This window comes from Oncorhynchus tshawytscha, linkage group LG03, assembly GCF_018296145.1.
Source record: "Oncorhynchus tshawytscha isolate Ot180627B linkage group LG03, Otsh_v2.0, whole genome shotgun sequence".
Classification (NCBI taxonomy): domain Eukaryota; kingdom Metazoa; phylum Chordata; class Actinopteri; order Salmoniformes; family Salmonidae; genus Oncorhynchus; species Oncorhynchus tshawytscha.
The window spans coordinates 43,131,097-43,151,820 of record NC_056431.1 but is presented as its reverse complement, the minus strand read 5'-3'; the positions used below and the strand labels follow the sequence as shown (position 1 = coordinate 43,151,820).

The 20,724-nt window shown below is 42.2% G+C and overlaps 2 protein-coding genes across 5 annotated transcripts in view; one reads left to right on the top strand and one right to left on the bottom strand.

The window, feature by feature from the left end:
* Positions 1–3,154, top strand: part of LOC112236229 (cysteine/serine-rich nuclear protein 3) — a 32,510-nt gene extending 29,356 nt beyond the window's left edge. For all 4 annotated transcript variants that reach the window (XM_024404817.2, XM_024404830.2, XM_024404810.2 and 1 more), the window contains one exon: positions 38–3,154. In XM_024404817.2, coding sequence (XP_024260585.1) covers positions 38–1,144 — 1,107 coding nt within the window. In that variant the 3' untranslated portion in view covers positions 1,145–3,154. The remainder of the gene's footprint in view (positions 1–37) is intronic.
* LOC112236218 (polypeptide N-acetylgalactosaminyltransferase 3) lies at positions 3,150–19,543 on the bottom strand. Its single transcript, XM_024404801.2, has 12 exons — positions 18,766–19,543; positions 18,358–18,631; positions 17,442–18,017; positions 16,547–16,719; positions 14,335–14,484; positions 13,654–13,888; positions 13,375–13,492; positions 12,978–13,178; positions 5,921–6,052; positions 5,597–5,698; positions 5,332–5,484; positions 3,150–5,120 (listed from the first exon to the last, which is right to left on the bottom strand). Exons 3-12 carry the CDS (start codon positions 17,939–17,941, stop codon positions 5,007–5,009), a joined length of 1,878 nt encoding a protein of 625 aa, XP_024260569.1. The 5' UTR covers positions 17,942–18,017; positions 18,358–18,631; positions 18,766–19,543; the 3' UTR covers positions 3,150–5,006.
* Between the last annotated feature and the right edge of the window lie 1,181 nt (positions 19,544–20,724).

Sequence of the window (20,724 nt, the reverse complement as noted above, 5' to 3'; positions counted from 1 at the left end):
TATATGGTCATATAACCCACGGTGGTCCAATCTACAGGTGGACCGCATGTCTTTTCCCTGTGGCTGTACCAAGGAGGGCTGTAGCAACGCGGCCGGTCGGGTGGAGTTTAACCCCATCCGCGTGCGGACCCACTTCCTGCACACCATCATGAAGCTAGAGCTGGAGAAGAGCCGCGAGCAGCAGCAGGCCTCCCCTGCCAACGGTTACCATGGCGAAAGCAACGGCTATGGCAACCCGCTGGTCCAGACCCAATACTCTCTGTCAGACCCAACAGTCCAACAGTCTGCCATCATGCACCTCCAGACTGCTGACGACATGGACGAGCCTCTGGATGATGAAGACGAAGATGAGGATGATGAGGAGAATGAGGAAGATGACGAGGATGAAGAGGACAGCAGCAGTTTATGCAGTGGACTGTCTGACTCCAGCACTCAGAGCTTGGCGAACAGTGACTCTGAGGAAGAGGATGGCGATGAGGAGGACACGTCGGAGGACTTTGAGAATGGAGTCAGCAAGCCGCCTGTCGCCAACACGGAGGTTGCCCCCCTGTCCTCTGTGTTGTGTTACTCTGATGCCATTCTGCCACACGACAACCACATTGAAGACCACATAAATGGAAACTCTTATTTATTCAGCTCCCCAACAGATTATTATCAGTTGGAGACTCCCAGTGCTGTTGCCTCAGCCAACGGGACAGCCAGCCAACCCAGTGAACCCTATAGAGAGGTCTTATCATTCCCACACACAGTAAGCACTACTAACGGTGCCGTGCCACAAGAACCATTTAACATGGCCGTCGACATTGCAGAGCAGTACACAGATTACCCCCGCCAGGCTGAGGAACAGTACGCCAATCAGCGCTTCACCCTGACCAATGGCACAGCAGCAACCACAGCCATGGGCTGCTGCACACCTGACCTGGAGAACAACATGGTCCCGTCTAAAGGAACATTCCCTGAGCAGCCTGGGGGCCTCAGCCAGATGGAGTTCCACAACAACTACCTGAACAATAAGAAGTGTTTTGTGGCAGAGCAGCCAAAGGAAGTGTCTAGCGTTAATGGTCTGTTTGAAGGGCCTTCTTTAGCAGTCAGCACAAAGATCCCTGCATTAGCAGAGAATCTCCCCCAGGTCGCACCAGTTTAGTGGGCCTAACTCACCTGTCTGTGTAGGCTTCATGTTGTCTTTTCTTAATGAACAAGGCTGACCAAGTGTTATTTATGGAGAATATGGCCTTTTAATTGGGAGCTCAACTTACCAAGTCATTTACAAGACCATACATTAGATTGACATTATTTAGCTGCAGGTTCCATGATGAGAAACATTTCAAATGAAACCCCTGATTTCTAGTATTCTAAACTGCGAGATGGAATCAGTCAACAAAAACTGAAAGCTGTACGCCCGTGCAATGTATCTTGTCATTTTAAAGGTAAAGTTTTAAGGATATATTGTGAATGGGAACTTTTCTATGTCTATATGTCAAATGTGCAAAAAATGAATTGTCCCCAGTTTATTTATTGGTTCTGAAGTACGTGTATACTTATAAATGGTTTGATATTTATAAATGCATGTTATTTTGGGTCTTTCAAATGGCATTTATGAGAAATTGACCATGTTCAATTTGGGTTTATAAAATCTGTATTAATGTACTGTACAAACCTTTATTGTGTTGTCGCCTGTGATCTTTTACATTGTTTGGAAAAGCTTGAAACGGACTACAACGTTTAGTTATTTATTTGGAATTGTAATGCTAAGAGCATTATTTCATGGGTGACGTTGAAGTCTAAATGATTCACAGCTGTTTGCACTTTTGTGATGGTGATATACTAAGGCGGCACTATGACCTTCATTTCTCAAAGATCATATACAACTATCCAATCAATAAATACTATTTTATGGGGCCTCATTTCAAATACATGTCAATATAAAAATATGTAGCTCTTTTAACTGAGGACACTATATTGCTGAGTTGGACAGGGGAATGATTTCAAGGACATATTTAGCTCCACATTCCATTCTCGTATGACGACTGACCGTAAATACATGAGATTGATGTTTGTGTCTGCACAAACATTGTGTGACGCAATTATTGAACGGTGCAATGGTAACAGGAAATGCAAAATGAAACTTACACGTGGAAGTGTTTACGACAGCTCAAACGATCACTACACGTCATAGTCTTGAGAGCCACATCAGTGTTGCGCATGAAATGCAGATCTCAGTTACTGTAAAAAAAATATCTATATATAAAAAATAAAAAAACATGAGGTTGGACAATCAAAGGTTAAATCACACCAATGATTCATATCAGCACCAAGTTAAGAAATGACTGATCAGCACAGGTGATTGGTAGGAAAGTATAATTAGCCAAAAATCTGTAAATAACTGTGACCACCTTCAAATAACTTACAAGTAAAGGCCATTGAACTAAATTCTTCCAGATATGTATTGCTTTAACTGTTCTGAAATGCTAGGGACAGCAATGACTCCAAACAGCCTTTACAATTAAATACCAACATTCCCTCACCATAAAAAAAGAGTGGGAACCCCTGCATGTATCCTTGTCCTATTCGAAGCCTAAAGTGGGAGTAGTCACCCAACATGCTCATACACTCCTGTATGTGATTACTACTTGATTTAAGTTTCTGCTCCTGACTCCTCACTGAGGTGAGTAAGAATGTTACCACCTCAGTGGCAAAGTAAAGTGTATCCAGCTGTCAGGGAATCAGTGTCACTGTATTAGTATGACTTAGTATCAGTGCCAAAGCATTTAAGAGAAGGCTAAATACAGTGACATTGTATCCAGTTGAGTCATTCTGCTGTGTGTATGATTTTCAGTGCTTATTATGAATGATATTTAAATGTGTATTTGTGGTATACTGAACAGTCTGTATTGAATAAAAACATGTTTTGGTCTTAAATTTCACTTGTTTTATGATGGTTGTGAATTGTACAGCTCCATATATGCCTGATTTCATTATGTTGGTTACTATCATGTTTGCTTCTGTGAAACAATCTTTTTTGCCCAAAATGGTATAAATGTTTCAATATGTGTTTTGGTTTCTTAACGTTAGATAAAGCCAAATTGTTTTGTTTTTGTTGTGTTTCTGCTTTTTAACAATACATCAATTGGAAATAAAATGAAACCATGTGTTACTTCTCTTCATATGTTTAATGATTTTAGCTTGAACTCTTTCTGTAAAAAAAAAAAAATCTGCTGTACGTGTGTTTAGAGAAAGGGTACACCTGCAATAACTGAAGGCCCAGTAAAAATTATGGACAGGGATGCGTCAAGGATGAATTATTTTGTGCACAGCGCCCTCTCCTGTTGAACATAAGAAATGAAAAACCTCAAGTATCCAAATAGAAAACTCAGTCACGAGGGCATTCGGTTCTAGGACCAGGCATATCCCTAAATTCAACAAAATTCTAACATTCCATTGTCAGTTAACACTGACACAAACAGTTTATACAAATCTATCCCACATCCTTGGATCAAAACACTGATGTCTGTGGGATACCGGGAACTCAGACTTGAATCAAAACTACAATCATATATTCCATGTTGTAAACAAAGCTTAAAATGTTTCCCTTTCTTCAGATCCCATGAACATTATACAAAAACATGTAAATGCATTTTATTCTAAAGAAAAATGTTTTTCTAAATGCGTTGTCAAGCATAGAAAAATACATTACAAAGAACTAAACTATCCAAAAGTACCTCTTGTTAAGATGTGTCAACCTTACATTATTCCCTGACATCTAAAACATTAGTTTACTTTATTAAATGTTTTGTTTAAAGTACCTGGGGGCTGGGGCCTAAGAAAAATCCAGCTATTCTTGTAGAGATAGAAAGTTACATTTTTGGGGGGTATGCAGTCAAACTGTACACAACAGATTGTTTCAAATACCACCTCTGTGACTGTGGAATTGTGTTTGAAAATGTTACGTTACTAAAGCCTGTCCCAGAAAGGTAAACATACTTATGATTAAAACACCTCTGAACGCCCCATCAAAGCAATACGGAGAAGCAAAAGAAAAGATTACTTATCTTGCAAATACCAGATTATTATGAATTTGGGATGCCAAATATAACAGTAGCACACAACTCAAGCCCCTTGGTTAAAATGCAACTTGAGAATTTACATTTAAATCATAATTAGCTGTTCATAAAGTACAGCATATACACAAGATAACCAGAGGCACTCTATGGACAGCGCCTCTGATCCTCAATTGGCTTGTGAGGAAAACCAGCTGGGTGAGAGGGGAATCAGACCCTCTAGCGGTGTTAAGGGAGAATGCATGTCTAGTACCTTCCTGATATAATTACTTTGCATAACAAAAAGAGGCAGTAGTGGTAGATATTGAATAACCTATAATACAAACATTTCTTTTAATACAAAAGTAACCCTTGACGAGTCTTTGGTGCATACAGTCTTAGCTATTCTGTTCATGCAAAAGGCACGTTCACTATTGCATTGTTTGAGATTCCATTTTGCTGTTGGTTTTCACATATCTACTGCATTAATAAATTATTCAGTGTAGGCAATAAAGAACAAGCCTTTGTAATTAAATAAAATCAAATGGAATGTTGATTTCCCTCTGGAGTAAGACAGAAACAGAAGAGACAAAAGACAAGTGGAAATCTCTTCATTAAGTACCCATCCAAAGTCACTAATTCCAGTCCCAGGTAGTGCCGTCAATCCACAAGCAGCGGTTGGCTTGAATGGCAGAAGAAAAATAATCCCTTAACCCAAACCGTGATAAAAATAAAAAAGTGTATTCCTTTTTAATTCTTCAGTATCAGTTTGAATGCTTCCTTCCCGAGGTTGCATATTCTCCTCAAAATCCCCAACTTTCCAGCAGCAGTTCTTCTACATTTAAAAATAAATACACATTCAATTTGATAATATGTTTAAAAATGCACGCCAATTGCTACTTGTTCTAAAGGTCCTAGAATGCCCAGGGCACACGTCATCACTAGTGCCGAGGTCCATGTGTCATGTCCTCAGACAAAGAGCCACAGTTGGTATCTGTCTGAGGGGTTACAGGCAACCAAGGAGGGGTGCTCATGACGGGCACTCAGACACCGATTCCATCCTGGGATGAAGAATAACTGGTTCTACGCAGAGAGAAGAAACAGATTAGTCACCAACATCCTCAGTAGGAAATAACTAACATCCACGTCTATGGTGAAGATAATGAAAGAGAAGCAGGCATCATCATCCCCAACAATTTGGTATTATTTCACAGTCAAAAGGATGAACCCCAGGACTTCAAGTAGAAATCTTGACTGAGCCCATTAGAGTAGAGATGTGCGTCTTTGGTCTCACCTCCCTTAACTCCCACTTCTGTTCTGCTCCTACAAATGTGATGCGGCCTTTATACTGGCAGTCTTCCAGCTTCACGTCTGCCTCCGTCCCATGCAAACACAGCTCCTTCTGAATATTGTGCCGGATCTCGTGATGGGTCGAGTACTCAAAATACTGAGGGATCACAAAGAGCTCGATGAGTCATCCTCTTGATTTCAAAAGTGACAGACAAAGTACTTAATTCCTTCATGACTGAACCCAGTCACTTTATTCCCTTCCCTCTGACCTGGTTTCCTCCGAGTCCGTGGCATGGATACAAGATCAGCCGCTTCCCTCCCTCGTTGTTCTCCCCTGCATCCAGACACGAGTCTTTACCTACATTCTTCACCTGGAGGCACAAGGAAAGGGATTTCAGTGAGCCACACAAGCGGTTCAAACAAGCACAGCTGCGTCTACCTTAAGTGGTGCGAAGCTGCTCACTCCCCTGGCCTGGAGCCCTCCTCTGAGCCCTCTGGAGCTGCTAAATGGAAACCCACTGTGGCCAGACATACTGTATCTCTCTGTGGTCAGGAAAGAGCCTAGGAGAGGGGATAATGACGTAGGGGCTTACCGAGCCAAAGTGGAGTGGGTTGAGATCGGGCATGAAGACCTCTGGATACACGTTCTTCAAATACCAGGAGAAGCTCTTGCACTGCAGCCGCTCCCGGAGGTCCACACGCTGCGCGACATCTCCGAAGGCCCTCTGTGGAAACAATTCCAGGCAGCAGCCATTAAAGAGGGGAACTTTCTTAATTACTCACACTACCCAGGCTTTGAACTGGGAGGGAAGCCTCCATTACCACTTCCCCACAGCCCGTCTAGCGCTGGAGCTCCATGGTTGAAGATGGCGCCGAAGAGGATGGCTGAGGTCTTACATGCTAACCAATTGTGCTATTTTGTTAGTTTGATTTGCGTTGTTTGTAACTTCTTTTTTAAACTTATTCTGTATATAAACGTTGCTGCTACAGTCTCTTATGACCAAAAATATCTTCTGGACATCAGAATTGCTACTCACCACAAACTGGAACAAAAACTTTTTCCTTTAACGAGTCCGACGAGAAGGATGTACTGCTCTCCAGGGAACAGGTCCAGATCCCCATCATTTGCGTGAAGAAAAGACGGAGGAAAAAGGGACGCAGATCGGGCTGCCTTCTGAGAATCCGTAGGCGAGAGAGTAAACTCCCACCCATCCTACTTCGCTAACATGCAATCATTGGAAAATAAAATTGATGACCTATGATTACGATTATCCTACCAACAGGACATCTTATGTTTCACCGAGTCGTGGATGAATGACGACACGGATAATATAGAGCTGGCAGGATTTTCCATGCACTGGCAGAACAGAGAAGCTAGGGGTGGGGGATCTGGGCAATGTCTAATATTAAAGAAGTATCGAGGTATTGCTCGCATGGAGTACCTTATGATAAGCTGTAGACCCCACTATCTACCAAGAGAGTTCTCATCTATATTATTTGTAGCCGTCTACTTACCACCACAGACCGATGCTGGCACTAAGGCCGCACTCAACCAACTCTGTAAGGCCATAAGCAAACAAGAAAATGCTCACCCAGAAGCGGTGCTCCTAGTGGCCGGGGACTGTAATGCATGCAAACTTAAATCAGTTTTACAAAATTGTCAAGTGCCACCAGAGGAAAATAAAAAAGACTCTATACCACCTTTACTCCATACAAAGAGATGCATACAAAGCTCTCCCCCGCCCTACATTTGGAAAACCTGACCACAATTCTATCCTCCTGTTTCCTGCTTACAAGCTAAAACAGGAAGTACCAGTGACTCGCCAATTACGGAAGTGGTCAGATGACGCGGATGCTACGCTACAGGACTGTTTTAGTAGCACAGACTGGAATATGTTCCGGGATTCATCCAATGGCATTGAGGAGTATACCACCGCAGTCATTGGGTGCGTCGACAACGTCCCCCCCAGTGACCGTACGTACATATCCCAACCAGAAGCCATGGAATACAGGTAACATCCGCATTGAGCTAAAGGCTAGAGCTGCTGCTTTCAAGGAGCGGGACGCTAATAAGAAGTCCCGCTATGCCCTCAGATGAACAATCAAACAAGCAAAGTGTCAATACAGGATTAAGATTGAATCCTACTACACCGGCTCTGACGCTCATCAGGTGTGGCAGGGCTTGAAAACTATTATTGTTGGAAACCCAGCAGCGAGCTCCCCAGCGAAGCGAGCCTACCAGATGAGCTAAATGCTTGCCTCAAAGCGAGCATAAAAGGCAACACTGAAGCATGCCCGAAAGCACCAGCTGTTCTGGATGACTGTGTGATAACACTCTCAGTAGTCAATGTGAGCAAGACCTTTAAACAGGCGAATATTCACAAAGCTGCAGGGCCAGATTACCAGGACCTGTACTCAGGGCATGCATGGACCAACTGGCAAGTGTCTTCATTGACATTTTCAACCTCTCCCTGACTGAGTCTGTAATAGCAACATGTTTCAAGCAGACCACCATAGTCCCTGTGCCCAAGGTAGGAAAGGTAACCTGCCTAAATGATAACCTCCCCGTAGAACTCATGTCGGTAGCCATGAAGTGCTTTTAAAGGCTGGTCATGGCTCATAACAGCATCCTCCCAGGCACCCTAGACTCACTCCAATTAGCATACCACCCCAACAGATCCACAGATGACGCAATCGCACTCCACACGGCCCTTTCCGACCTAGACAAAAGGAACACCCATGTGAGAATGCTGTTCATTGACTACAGCTCAGCTTTCAACACCATAGTCCACACAAAGGTCTTCACTAAGCTAAGGACCATGGGAATAAACACCTCCCTCTGCAACTGGATCCTGGACTTCCTGACGGGCGACCCCCAGATGGTAAGGGTAGATAACAACACGTCTGCCACACTGATCCTCAACACTGGGGCCCCTCGGGGGTGTGTACTTAGTCCCCTCCTGTACTCCCTGTTCACCTACAACTGCATGGCCAAACATGACTCCAACACCATCATGAAGTTTGCTGACGACACAACAGTGGTAGGCCTGATCACCGACAACGATGAGACAGCCTACAGGGAGGAGGTCAGAGACCTGGCAGATTGGTGCCAGGACAACAACCTCTCCCTCAATGTGAGCAAGACAAAGGAGATGATCGTGGACTACAGGAAAAGGTAGGCCAAACAGGTCCCCATTAACATCAATGGGGCTGTAGGAGAGCGGGTCAAGAGTTAAGTTCCTTAGTGTCCACAACACCAAAGAACTATCATGGTCCAAACACACCAAAACAGTCATGAAGAAGGCACGACAAAACCTTTCCCCATCAGGAGACTGAAAATATGTGGCATGGGTCCCCAGATCCTCAAAACGTTCTACAGCTGTGCCATCAAGAGCATCCTGACCGGGATTCATCCAATGGCATTGAGGAGTATACCACCGCAGTCACTGGGTGCGTCAACGATGTCGTCGACCCAGTGACCGTACGTACATATCCCAACCAGAAGCCATGGAATACAGGTAACATCCGCACTGCCTGGTTTGGCAACTGCTCGCCATCAGAGTGCAAGTCACTACAGAGGGTAGACCTATATAATAGGCGCTGTCAGAGAAAAGCCATAAAATTGTCATAGAACAGTCTATGACGTGGGTGTTTTATCAAATGGCCACCTTGACTATTACTTTTACCCCCCCCACCATCCATTTGTTTGCACACTGCTGCTCGATTTCTTTTATATATGCAGTCACTTCACCCCTACCTACAGTTGAAGTCAGAGGTTTACATACACCTTAGCCAAATACATTTAAACTCAGTTTTTCAAAATTCCTGAAATTTAATCCTAGTAAAAATTCCCTGTCTGAGGTCAGTTAGGATTACCACTTTATTTGAATTTTATTTTAAGAATGTGAGATGTCAGAATAATAGTAGAGAGAATGATTTATTTCAGATTTTTCTTTCATCACATTCCAAGTGGGTCAGAAGTTTATATACACCTAGTATTTGATAGCATTGCCTTTTTAAATTGTTTAACTTGGGTCAAACGTTTCAGGTAGCCTTCCACAAGCTTCCCACAATAAGTTGGGTGAATTTTGGCCTATTCCTCCTGACAGAGCAGGTGTAACTGAGTCAGGTTTGTAGGTCTCCTTGCTCGTACATGCTTTTTCAGTTCTGCCAACAGATTTTCAATGGGATTGAAGTCAGGGCTTGGTGATGGCAACTCCACTACCTTGAATTTGTTGTCCTTAAGCCATTTTGCCACAACTTTGGAAGTATGCTTGGGTCATTGTCCATTTGGAAGACCCGTTTGCGACCAAGCTTTAATTTCCTGACTGATGTCTTGAGATGTTGCTTCAATAAATCAACATACCTTTCCTCTCCTCATGATGCCATCTATTTTGTAAAGTGCACCAGTCCCTCATGCAGCAAAGCACCCCCACAACATGATGCTGCCACCCCCATGCTTCACGGTTGGGATGGTGTTCTTCTGCTTGCAAGCCTCCCCCTTTTTCCTCCAACATAACGATGTAATTTCTGCCAAATAGTTCTATTTTTGTTTTATCAGACCAGAGGACATTTCTCCAAAAAGTATGATATTTGTCCCCATGTGCAGTTGCAAACCGTCGTCTGGCTTTTTTATGGCGGTTATGGAGCAGTGGCTTCTTCCTCGCTGAGCGGCCTTTCAGGTTATGTCGATATAGGACTTGTTTAACTGTGGATATAGATACTTTTGTACCCGTTTCCTCCAGCATCTTCACAAGTTCCTTTGCTGTTGTTCTGGGATTGATTTGCACTTTTCGCACCAAAGTAAGTTCATTTCTAGGAGACAGAACGCATCTCCTTCCTGAGTGGTATGATGGCTGCGTGGTCCCATGGTGTTAATACTCGCGTGCTATTGCTTGTACAGATGAACGTGGTACCTTCAGGCATTTGGAAATTGCTTCCAAGGATGAACCAGATTTGTGGAGGTATACAATTTTTTTCTGAGGTCTTGGCTGATTTCTTTTGACTCTCCCATGATGTCAAGCAAAGAGGCACTGAGTTTGAAGGTAGGCCTTGAAATACATCCACAGGTACACCTCCAATTGACTCAAATGATGTCATTTAGCCTATCAGAAGCTTCTGAAGCCATGACAACATTTTCTGAAATTTTCCAAGCTGTTTAAAAAGGCACAGTTAACTTAGTGTATGTAAACTTCTGACCCACTGGAATTGTGATAGATTATTTCACTTATTAACTGTCTGTAAACAATTGCTTGAAAAATTACTTGTGTCATGCACACAGTAGATGTCCTAACTGACTTGCCAAAACTATAGTTTGTTAACAAGAAATTGGTAGAGTGGTTGAATAACTAGTTTTAATGACTCCAACCTAAGTGTATGTAAACTTCCGACTTCAACTGTACATGAAAATTTACCTCAAATAACCTGTACCCCCGCAAATATCATCGTTATTGTTATGTAATTGTGTTACTATGTATTTTTTATATATTTAATTTTTATGTATTTATTTATTGTTATTTTAAAAAAAATCTTTACTTTAGGTTATTTGGTAAATATTATCTTAACTCTTCTTGAACTGCACCGTTGGTTAAGGGCTTGTATCTAAGCATTTCACGTTAAGGTCTACACTTGTTGTACTCGGCACATGTGAAAAATAAAGTTTGATTGATTGATTGACTTGATGGGTGACGGCTCGAAAGACAGCACCATGTATGGCAGAGTTTCAGTCTACCCAATCCCGTTTCAAGTCATTTGCACGCACCAAAACTATTTTGTACACATACAGATGTAGAATCTTAATTTGATCCTCCCGTTGCAGGAGAACTTTCCTGCAATGCTCATAGTGTATTTGAGTATTAAAAAGGCTTCCGAATTTCGTTATTTTCCTGCTGTAGCAAACTGGCTCAAATTAAGATCCTAAATCTGTACATAAGACAACTCAGCTGAAATACCATTGCAAATGATGAACCCTCTAGTCCAGAAATGTCTGCCTTTTCCCTCTCTTTGCTTCATTTAAATTCATTCATGGAATCAACCCAGCGTTCAACATTTCAAAAGAGTGCAGAACAGACATTACTCAGTTATTGATTCACACACAGTACAAACGCAGAGTATTTCAAGGAACTGAGAAATCTTCTCCAGACAGGCTTTCAGTAATGAGAGCGACAGTGACGCAGATGATATAAACAGCAGTGTGTGTGCTGATAACTGCTGTAGCTGTGCTCCCTGAAGCTATTAGAGACATCCTGCCTGTTAACAACTATAACCTACTAATAGCCTTGAGCACAGAAGGTTTTCCTCAAATGGATTTCTCTCAGTCACGAAGGATATTAGTCAATTCTTCTTATTTCACATCTCATACAATGTCCATTGCACTTACTGTACAATGGACATCAAAATTGATGTTCCCTTCTGGAGAATGTGTTTGCATATGTGACCTTGTTCAGACTTTGTCCAGACTATACGTAACCAACAGACGGCCTAGGCCCAGAGTGTGGCACAGGAGGCTGCCGAGGGGAGGAAGGCTTATAATAATGTTCCCTTACAAGTGGGATAATAACTAATCTGCAGTCAGACTGAGAACATCAGTATGTCCAGAGCAAACTGCTACTGTGAAAACATTACTGTTGGGCAGGGGTGGGCAACTTTGCTGGCGGTGGGGCCTACGACAAAAATATAAACTGAGATAAAAATGTCAATGATTTCGTGCAGTTCTACATATTTTGCCATGGTGTAGAGAAACTGTTGCAGTTTTAAAGCAAGTTTGCTGCAATTCTATACATTCTCCCATAAAGTGGAGAGAAAGGTTAGCCGTGTATAATAGGATATCTGAGTGAGACTGACTAACAAAATCAATGGGGGCCACCTGGCCGGTAATTCGACCATGAAAACAAGTTTAGATATCTGCCCGCTAAACTAACCTTCCAATCTACAAAATGTTTGTTGACATTGACTAATTGACAGACTATCAGAGACTGATATAACAAGATGAAAACTGCTGATGCTCAACCAAATTTTGAAATTGCATCTTGTGTATTCTACCATTCTAAACAGTAAGTTGTTCAGTCATTTATACATACATACATACATACATACATACATACATACACACACACACACACACCACATATATATCTCTCACACACTATATGTACAAAATTATGTGGACACCCCTTCAAATGAGTGGATTTGACTATTTCAGCCACACCGGTTTCTGGCAGTAGAATAGTCTTACTTAAGAGCTCAGTGATTTTCAACGTGGCACAATCATAGGATGCCACCTTTCAGTTTGGGGAAGGCCCTTTCCTGTCTCAGCATGACAATGCCCCTGTGCACCAAGCGAGGTCCATACAGAAATGGTTTGTCGAGATCAGTGTGGAAGAAGTTGACTGGCCTGCACAGAGCCCTGACCTCAACCCCTACAGCAGGGGTGGTGCAACTCAATATTAATTCTTAATTGGTATACTGTAAATAAATAAAATACACACACGGGGGCCTTCAAAAGGGGGACCAGACGCGAGTTACCCATCCCTGCTGTAGGGGATGGATTAATGGTTTTAGAACGCCTGTCCTATTTCTGGGGTTATCAGCCTGCCTATCTGAGTTTAAATGTACAAAAATATAACAATGTCACTCAGAAATACCACATACGTCTTTGGCCAGCTGTGCAGCTTGTTGGTTGCGTCGGTAGAAGATTTCCTTGTAGTCATCCATCCAGACCTCGGCCAGCCGCACCTGGTTGCGTGCGATCACCTGGGTGCCCTTGGGGAAGGTGTGCGGACTCTTGGTGCGGAACACATGACCCACGATGGAGCAAGGGATTATTTCTAGCTGACCCCCACACTGCCACACCTACAGACAGGCAGGCAGACAGACGGAGGTAACACACCCAGCACTGTTAGAAATACTAGGCATGATGACTATACTGTAACCGGTATTGCTGCATAATATGAAAACAGGATGAATCACTTACAATAGCACTGATGACACCCTAACACATGCTGTTGTCCATCTATCTATGTAGAAAAGCAAGTGATCCCTTTCTTACTCTGAAAGACATTTCGATATTCTCCCCTCCCCAGATTTCCATTTGCTCATCATAGCTTCCGATAAGATAGAAGTAGTCCTTGGAGATAGAGAAGAGTCCCCCAGCAAAAGTTGGTGTCCTGTGAAGAAAAAGAATTCCACTGAATAGAGGTTCCAGATCTTTTTTTTCTCTTTTTTTTTTACACTCAGCTGAGGAATAGACCATTCACAACCACCTATCAAGGAATACACAGAGGTGTTTGACATGCCTGAAAGTAGGCATTCACATAGTTCTTCTCACTTGATAGGATAAGTCTCATCCTTTCTCCGTTGTTTCTCGTGGTCCGGTAGACTCTCCCAGCCAAAGGACAGGCCCCAGTCAAAGTTACCACGGTTGTGGTTCTGTCCGTATGGCGAGGGCTTCATAAACTCAAAGGTGTTGAGGTCAATGGTTGTGATGTCAGGACTCACTACCGCAGTGTAATTCTCTGCTATCCTGGCCAGTAGAGGCTCCAGCCAGCCATTGAAGCATTCACCTGTTGGATACGCATTCACCATCAGCCGAACAATACGACCACTAAATAGCATTGCATTTTAAATGTGAAACACTTTATCGACAAAGAACATGGAAGCCTGTGGTACAAAAGCAAATCACTTTGAGAATATACCTAAAATACCACAAGTTAAATCACCTGTGAGCTGAACAAATAAATGTAACTCATTTGATATTTTACCAGGCCACCTGGAAGCAGCCACCGCAAAAACAGAAGACATGTTACAGTCTAATAACAATAATATGTTGTGTGCATTACTGCCTTGCCCTAAACAGCATGTGAATTTTGCTAGTATTCTGAGTATTAGTGTGTAGGTGGATTAACAAATGTCTAAAAGGCTGAGCTGTTCTGGTTGTTCCAGTCTGATGACTCAGCTGTTTTGACGTCACTGCTATGGTGTGTGCGTGTGTGTGTGTGTGTGGACTAACAGTGAGCATCGAGGAAGGTGAGGATGTCTCCAGTGGCCACAGAGGCTCCCAGCAGCCGAGCAGTGATCAGGCCCTTTCTCTCCCGCTGACGTACCACGCGCACAATGTGCAGCCGCTTCAAATACTCATCCAGCTCCTCTTTCAATGCATCTGTGAAAGGAAATTAGCCAACTGCATTAGCTGTGGAACTGCCAATCTATAAATGGACAGTGTCAATCAGGTTGAATACGAGAGGACTTACTAGAGCGACCTACAGAAAAAAAGCTTTAAAATGTAAAAAAAACAATAAGCAAAATACAATGAAATGATCAGGTCATTTCATCTTCTGCTAAAATTCCTACCTCAGTGCAGTGACTGTTTCCGGGGGAGTAGGCCTCTACCTCAACTTGGCCCCCCAGTGTGGAAGCTTACACTTCAACGGAGTGAATGAAAGAGTGAGTGAGATGCCTGGCTTTCATCTAATAGCAGGCTATTCCCAACAAATGACAGAGTTTTGAGTGTCACTCAGTGGGGTTGCATTGCCTGCGGGGAATCACAGGTATAATATTGCAGATAGTTTTGGGGTTATATCAAAAATAATGGTTTGCAGAATTTCTAATCCCTCCATTTTATTTCAAACCTACCACCCCTAACTGCCAACAATACACCTTCTACTGCTATTTACAGCTATCGTCACTCACATATACAGTACTCTCTAATCTTATTTACAACCCTCAGTTGTCTCCATACTAACCCATCTCTCCCGGTTCACTAACATTTGACTATTTCCTTTAGCAAAACATCCTGGGGAGTTCCATGTCATATCAGCAAGCCATGAGACCCACCATCTCAGATGTCCTGAAAACATTTCTGTAGTTAGAAACAGACAAGATAAGCATTTTGGAAACATTTTATTAAACTAGAATTTGATATCTGAGAATTTAGCTTATTGATTGCACACAAATTTGCCATTTTAAATGTACAGGATTCACATAATGTTCAATAATTATAGATAATTTCTTTGGATTCGTCAGTTCATGTCTTTCTCGTTTCTACAAAACATTTTGGTCCAAATTAGATGTTAGGTACAAAAATTATTTAGAAAATAATCACCTAATAGCAGGAACAGCACCATCTAGTGGTCAGAACCAGGATGTAGGATGGGACATAAACCAAACAACTTCAATGACTAATTTCACTAAACAGGGGAAAGAAACTCACCAAATTCACTGAGAATACATTACATAGGATGAAAAATCAATGCTCTGAGCTGCAGCTCAGCTAGTACTTGTCAGACACAGAGAAGTGATACTATATACTTGTTGTCGGGATGGGATTGGCATGGTGTGTGTGTGTGTGTGTGGGGGGGGCTTTTGAAAATGTCTTTAGATTCTTCATAAAAATTGTAATAAAGTATACTTTCACCCCTTTTTCTCCCCAATTTCATGGCATCCAACTCGTAGTTACAGTTTTGTCCCATCGCTGCAACTCCCCTACGGACTCGGTAGAGGCGAAGGTCAAGAGCCACGTGTCCTCCGAAACACAACCCTGCCAAGCTGCACTGCTTCTTGACACACTGCTCGCTTAACCCGGAAGCCAGCTGCACCAATGTGTAGGAGGAAACACCGTCCAGCTGGCAACCGAAGTCAGCTTGCAGGCGCCAGGTACGCCACAAGGTGGTGCCTTCATTCGGGAGGCCCGCTTCATTTCTAACTCATTGTTAGAAAAAAGTTTGGTCCAAATCGGATGTTAGGTACTATATATGGATCCTATAAATTAAAATGGCAAATTGTGGTGTTATCAATTAGCTTAATTTCTCAGAGATAAAATTATATTTCAACAAAATAATGTTGCATAAATGCTAATCCTATTGGTTTCTAATTACAGAAACGATTTCAGAACAATCTAAGATGATGGTGTTAAAATCATCTTTCTTATGCTTTTTGGAGGTGGAATGACCATCCTATTTTCCCTCGGCCTTGTTTCCCTCAGCCTGACGCCTGTTTACAAGAGCAAACTCTGACTCAATTCTCCACAGACTAGCTAGTCCCTCTTAGGAAGGCATTCACTAGCAGTGCTGCTTCCTGCTATAACCCCCTCCACAAGAAGCCAGGGCGCCAGCCTGCACATTTCATGGCACACCAGTGGGCCGCCAAGCAGGATGCCTGACTAAAATTAAAAGTGAGAACACGGTGGTCCTGCCATCTGCCTGGCCGGCTGGTTAGTTCCTTACCATCCACACTGGCATCGTCCACCAGGATGATCTCCTTGAGGAAGATGGCAGGGGAGGTGTGGAGGACGCTGTACACCGTCCTCAGCAGAGTACTCCAGCCTTCGTTGTGAAACACAATGATCACGCTGGTGGTCAGCAAGGGTGGACAACGCTTGAATGTTTGCTCGATACATCTGCGAAAGAAAATAACAAAATTAGGTGGTGTCTTTTATGGTCCCTGGGAGGGCTTTCAGTGCAGGGCTGTGGCTGAAACATCTGAAGTCCTCCCTTAAAGGGATGCATGTTTCAGTTGTGTCATTGGGATATGAGACTCCCTTGAAAATGCAAACAAAATCAGACACAGTCCCCCAGTCACAGTTACTGGGCACACATGCTGAAACAATGTTTCAGACAGAAAAACTCTGGAGTGAAATTTTCCTCAATAACTAAAAGAAAATATCAAAGACTTGTTTGGGTTAAAACCATCATGTCCGTTGGAGACACATTATATAATGTTGTTTTCTCCTTCCTTCTGTGGTCATTCAGTATGTGACTTTGGTTTCATACTGAGCCACTGAGACAAGACATATAAATATATGGAAACTGAATCCCTCTACAGAGGAATGGTTCTATTGAACACCACACGGTGGAGCTGCTATGTGATGAGGAGAAACCTCCTTCGAGATGTTCGCTTCACATTAGATTGTTTTACAACAGAACCTATAATGATAGAATTTTCATAATAAACAGGGCCACTGACCCCAAGATTTACTAGACATTTTTACATGTCCATGTTGGTTTGAACTGAAGCATATGCCACTGCGGCAATACATTTTAGAGCATGCATATGGAAACAACTGTGAAAGCTACCATAACAGCACAAAAATGGCTAGTTAATTATTGAGAAATAACATACTCCGGTGGTCTGGTGTCAGGGCCCAGGTCACGGCTGAGAGAGATGTGGTCACTGGCGTAGAGGTTAAAGCAGTGTTTCTCCTCTCCCCGATCCTTCTCCTTCTGTTCAGCAGGGCTCAGTTTGTCTGTGTGAAAGGGCTTCCCAGAGGCTCCGGGGTCGTTGGGGTCCTGAGGTGGACGCTCTAGGACTGGCCTCAGCTCAGCAGCCGTGTACGTCCCTGACAAACAGGAAAAGTCCCCTGCAGTCTCCTGCTGGCGCACTGGGGCTCTGATCTGCATCTTTGGCATGGCATCCCTGAAGTTATTGACGGCCCCCATCACCATGCCCAGCACGGCATCCCGCTTGACCGCTATCTCCTTCAGCCAGGGCTCTTCTTGTGTGGGACTTTGGCTTACTACCTCACGTTGTATAAGGAACAAAAATGTGACAAAGGTAAGGGCCACTATCACCAGTTTCAAGGGGTGTAATCGCCTTCGGAAAACTCTGCGGAGACCACTCATTCTTCTGGAGATGGGTGGGGTAGATTTATTTGACACAGCACTTCACCAAACACACAGTCAGTTGCAAGGAGGTAACCTTAAAAAGTTAATTAGAAAGAAATGTGACAAATGTGCCAAATGAACAGAGGCAACAAGCAAGATCATAACTCAGTCTCACATGCATGGAAAAAAAACGTTTTTCTTCAAAGCTGTGAACAGAATGAACTGTTACATGCTATTTCAATTATGAACTTCCACACGTGAAAGCAGGAAAGTAACAAGATATGTGATTTTTTGGCTCTTGTACTTTGTCCATTAAAAGAGTTGGAGAAACGTTTTACTGTCTCCTAAACGACAGGATAGATCAGGCTACTATACAATGTACTCGTCATAGCACTGCAGTTTAACATTCTTTTCGGAAAAATAATGTGACTTACCTGGACATTACATAATACGGATGGGAACTGCAATCAAAACCCTTGATGAAAAAAAGTCAATTAATTTATGTCAAGAATATCGCTAAAAGAAAATCCTCTTCAAAATATGCGGATTTCCAGATAAATTGTTGCCCCAAAAGAATAGAGTCGGTACAGTTGTGGAGCGTTTCTCAATCTCTCCAAACTACTTCCGTCTCGTTGGATCCAGGTGCGCTCCTTTCAGGTAGAGGGTGGAACCCTTTTTAGTTGGCACATGTACGTAGAACGGATCTTTCTGTCAAACCCCAAAGCCATGCAATTATTACATGAGTGAAACATTGCAAAGCAGCAGGCATTCTGAGAACAAATTATGAATTTGTCATTTGGCACATAAAGTATGCGTCTATTTGTGTCAGTTGCAAAACTCACTTTGATTTACTCCAGCTACAAAGCTAGACCTCTCCGTGTGCCACCCCCCCCCAAAAAAGTATTATCTTGCAGTCACTTTGTCTCAGGCAATATTGGAAATAGTCGACTCTGCGGGATAGGTCTGATCTAATAATGGTGTCAATTCTTAAAATAATAGGATTTGTTCAGCCAGCCATTCATTGAGACGGTTGCTGGGTTACAAATAGCGGAGGAACGTATCCTATACCTCTCTCATAAGCACCGCATCCAATCAGGCTACTTAGAAGAATAACAGAATGTCGCCTACATAAGACGCGGTATAGGTCTACCCTTCAGAAATAAGTGAGCATAGCTGTATATTAATTTGAGCTATGCTAGATTATGTAGCGTGTGAATGTCATGTATAGTCATACAATAAGAGAGCGAACTGTCGGTCAAATATTGAATGGTCAAATATTCAAGCAAAACCGGTAGCTACAGAATAACTTATCAGATGGCTCAGTAAAGAGCATTACACGACGTTTAACGTTGAGGTTTACACTAGAATCAAAGTCCAAGCTTGAGTTTTTAGCCTGAAGAAAAGGAATGACTGAAAATGTGCCACTCGCCGAACATTTTGGACTCTGCGACATATCCCAACATATTCCTGTTTGCCAAGTCACCCTGGCAGATGGTATTCATAAAGTGTCCGATGCTTGAGGGGGTAAAGAAAAGACGTGGACGCGGTAGCCATTCGGGGGAGGAATACTCCGGTGCCCAGTTAGGAGTCTTGTCAAGTAGGATCAACAAGTGACACAATTCACCATGTCTGTTCTCCTCTCCTTCTTGGTACTTAGCCTACAGCACAAGCTCAGAGTTGTGGAAGTGACCTTTTGTATTAATACAGGAATGGTCTATAGTACATCTTCTAGTTGAAATAGGCATATATGAATAGTAGAACAGCCATTCTCTTATATGTCCATAACTGAAAAAGTAAAAACTAAACAGTTACTGTTGGAATATTCATTCTATATTCTTAATATCAACTCTTTACAAAACATGAAGTTACTGCATACAATTTCCATTAGTGTGTGTGCATGCAGTGTTGGGGAAGCTGCTCTGAAGACATAGTTTACCAAACTACCAATTACTTCACTCTGGAAGAAGCTAATCTACATTAAAGCTACCCCTAAGAAATATATAGTTTACTGAACTAAAGTTACTTTGAAAAAGTAGTTCACTCCATCCAAACTACTTCATGAAAAATGATCAAATGTGAAATGTCATAGACTACAAATTGCAAGAACACATCACTCTGGAGTCAGATGTTTACATAATGCGTAATTTAGCCGATTAAACACAAAAAAAATTGAAAATTAGGCAGGTCTGATTACGAATAATAAAAGAACTCTTGCCTTTTCAACTATTTTTGCAAAAAATAGTAGTGTGTAGTTCCACTAGTTACATGGAAAAAAGGAATTAACTACTGAAAACACTACCAAGATTTGAATTTAGTTCAACTACCACCAAGCTAATTAAATTACTAATTGAACTACATGTAGTTCACTATTCCCCATTACGGTGTGTATGTGAACCTTTCAATATTATTTCTCAATACACTGGTAATTGGCATAATGTACATGCTGTTCTTATAACTTAAACTTCATAGATGACTTTTCAAATACTATTGGAAAGAAAACCATTTGAAAGACATGTTATGGGTCATTAACAAAGCTCAATGGTCATTAGGCTACTGGTACATTAAAATATGCCAAGTCTCAGTAAATATACACGTATTTGCATATCCAAGAAATACATTTTTCAGGACACTAAGTCAGCGTTAATATTTTGGTTCTATTTTGTTATGACACTCCAGAAGTGGACTTAATCAGGGCAGATTGTGGATAAATTAATTTACAATTTTTCTTTCTGTAAAATACTAAAGACATGTACGGTGTATGTAAAAAGCATTTTTGGAAAATGTTTCTGAAGAAAACGTTC

Bases quoted from the DNA above. Each gene is read 5' to 3' on its own strand.
- LOC112236218 (XM_024404801.2), bottom strand. From the start codon at position 17,941: ATGAGTGGTCTCCGCAGAGTTTTCCGAAGGCGATTACACCCCTTGAAA. The intron at 13,889-14,334 runs GTTAGTCCACAC...CGTATCCAACAG, and splicing joins CACCTTCCTCGATGCTCACT to GTGAATGCTTCAATGGCTGG. The intron at 13,493-13,653 runs GTGAGAAGAACT...TTTTCTTCACAG, and splicing joins GATGAGACTTATCCTATCAA to GACACCAACTTTTGCTGGGG.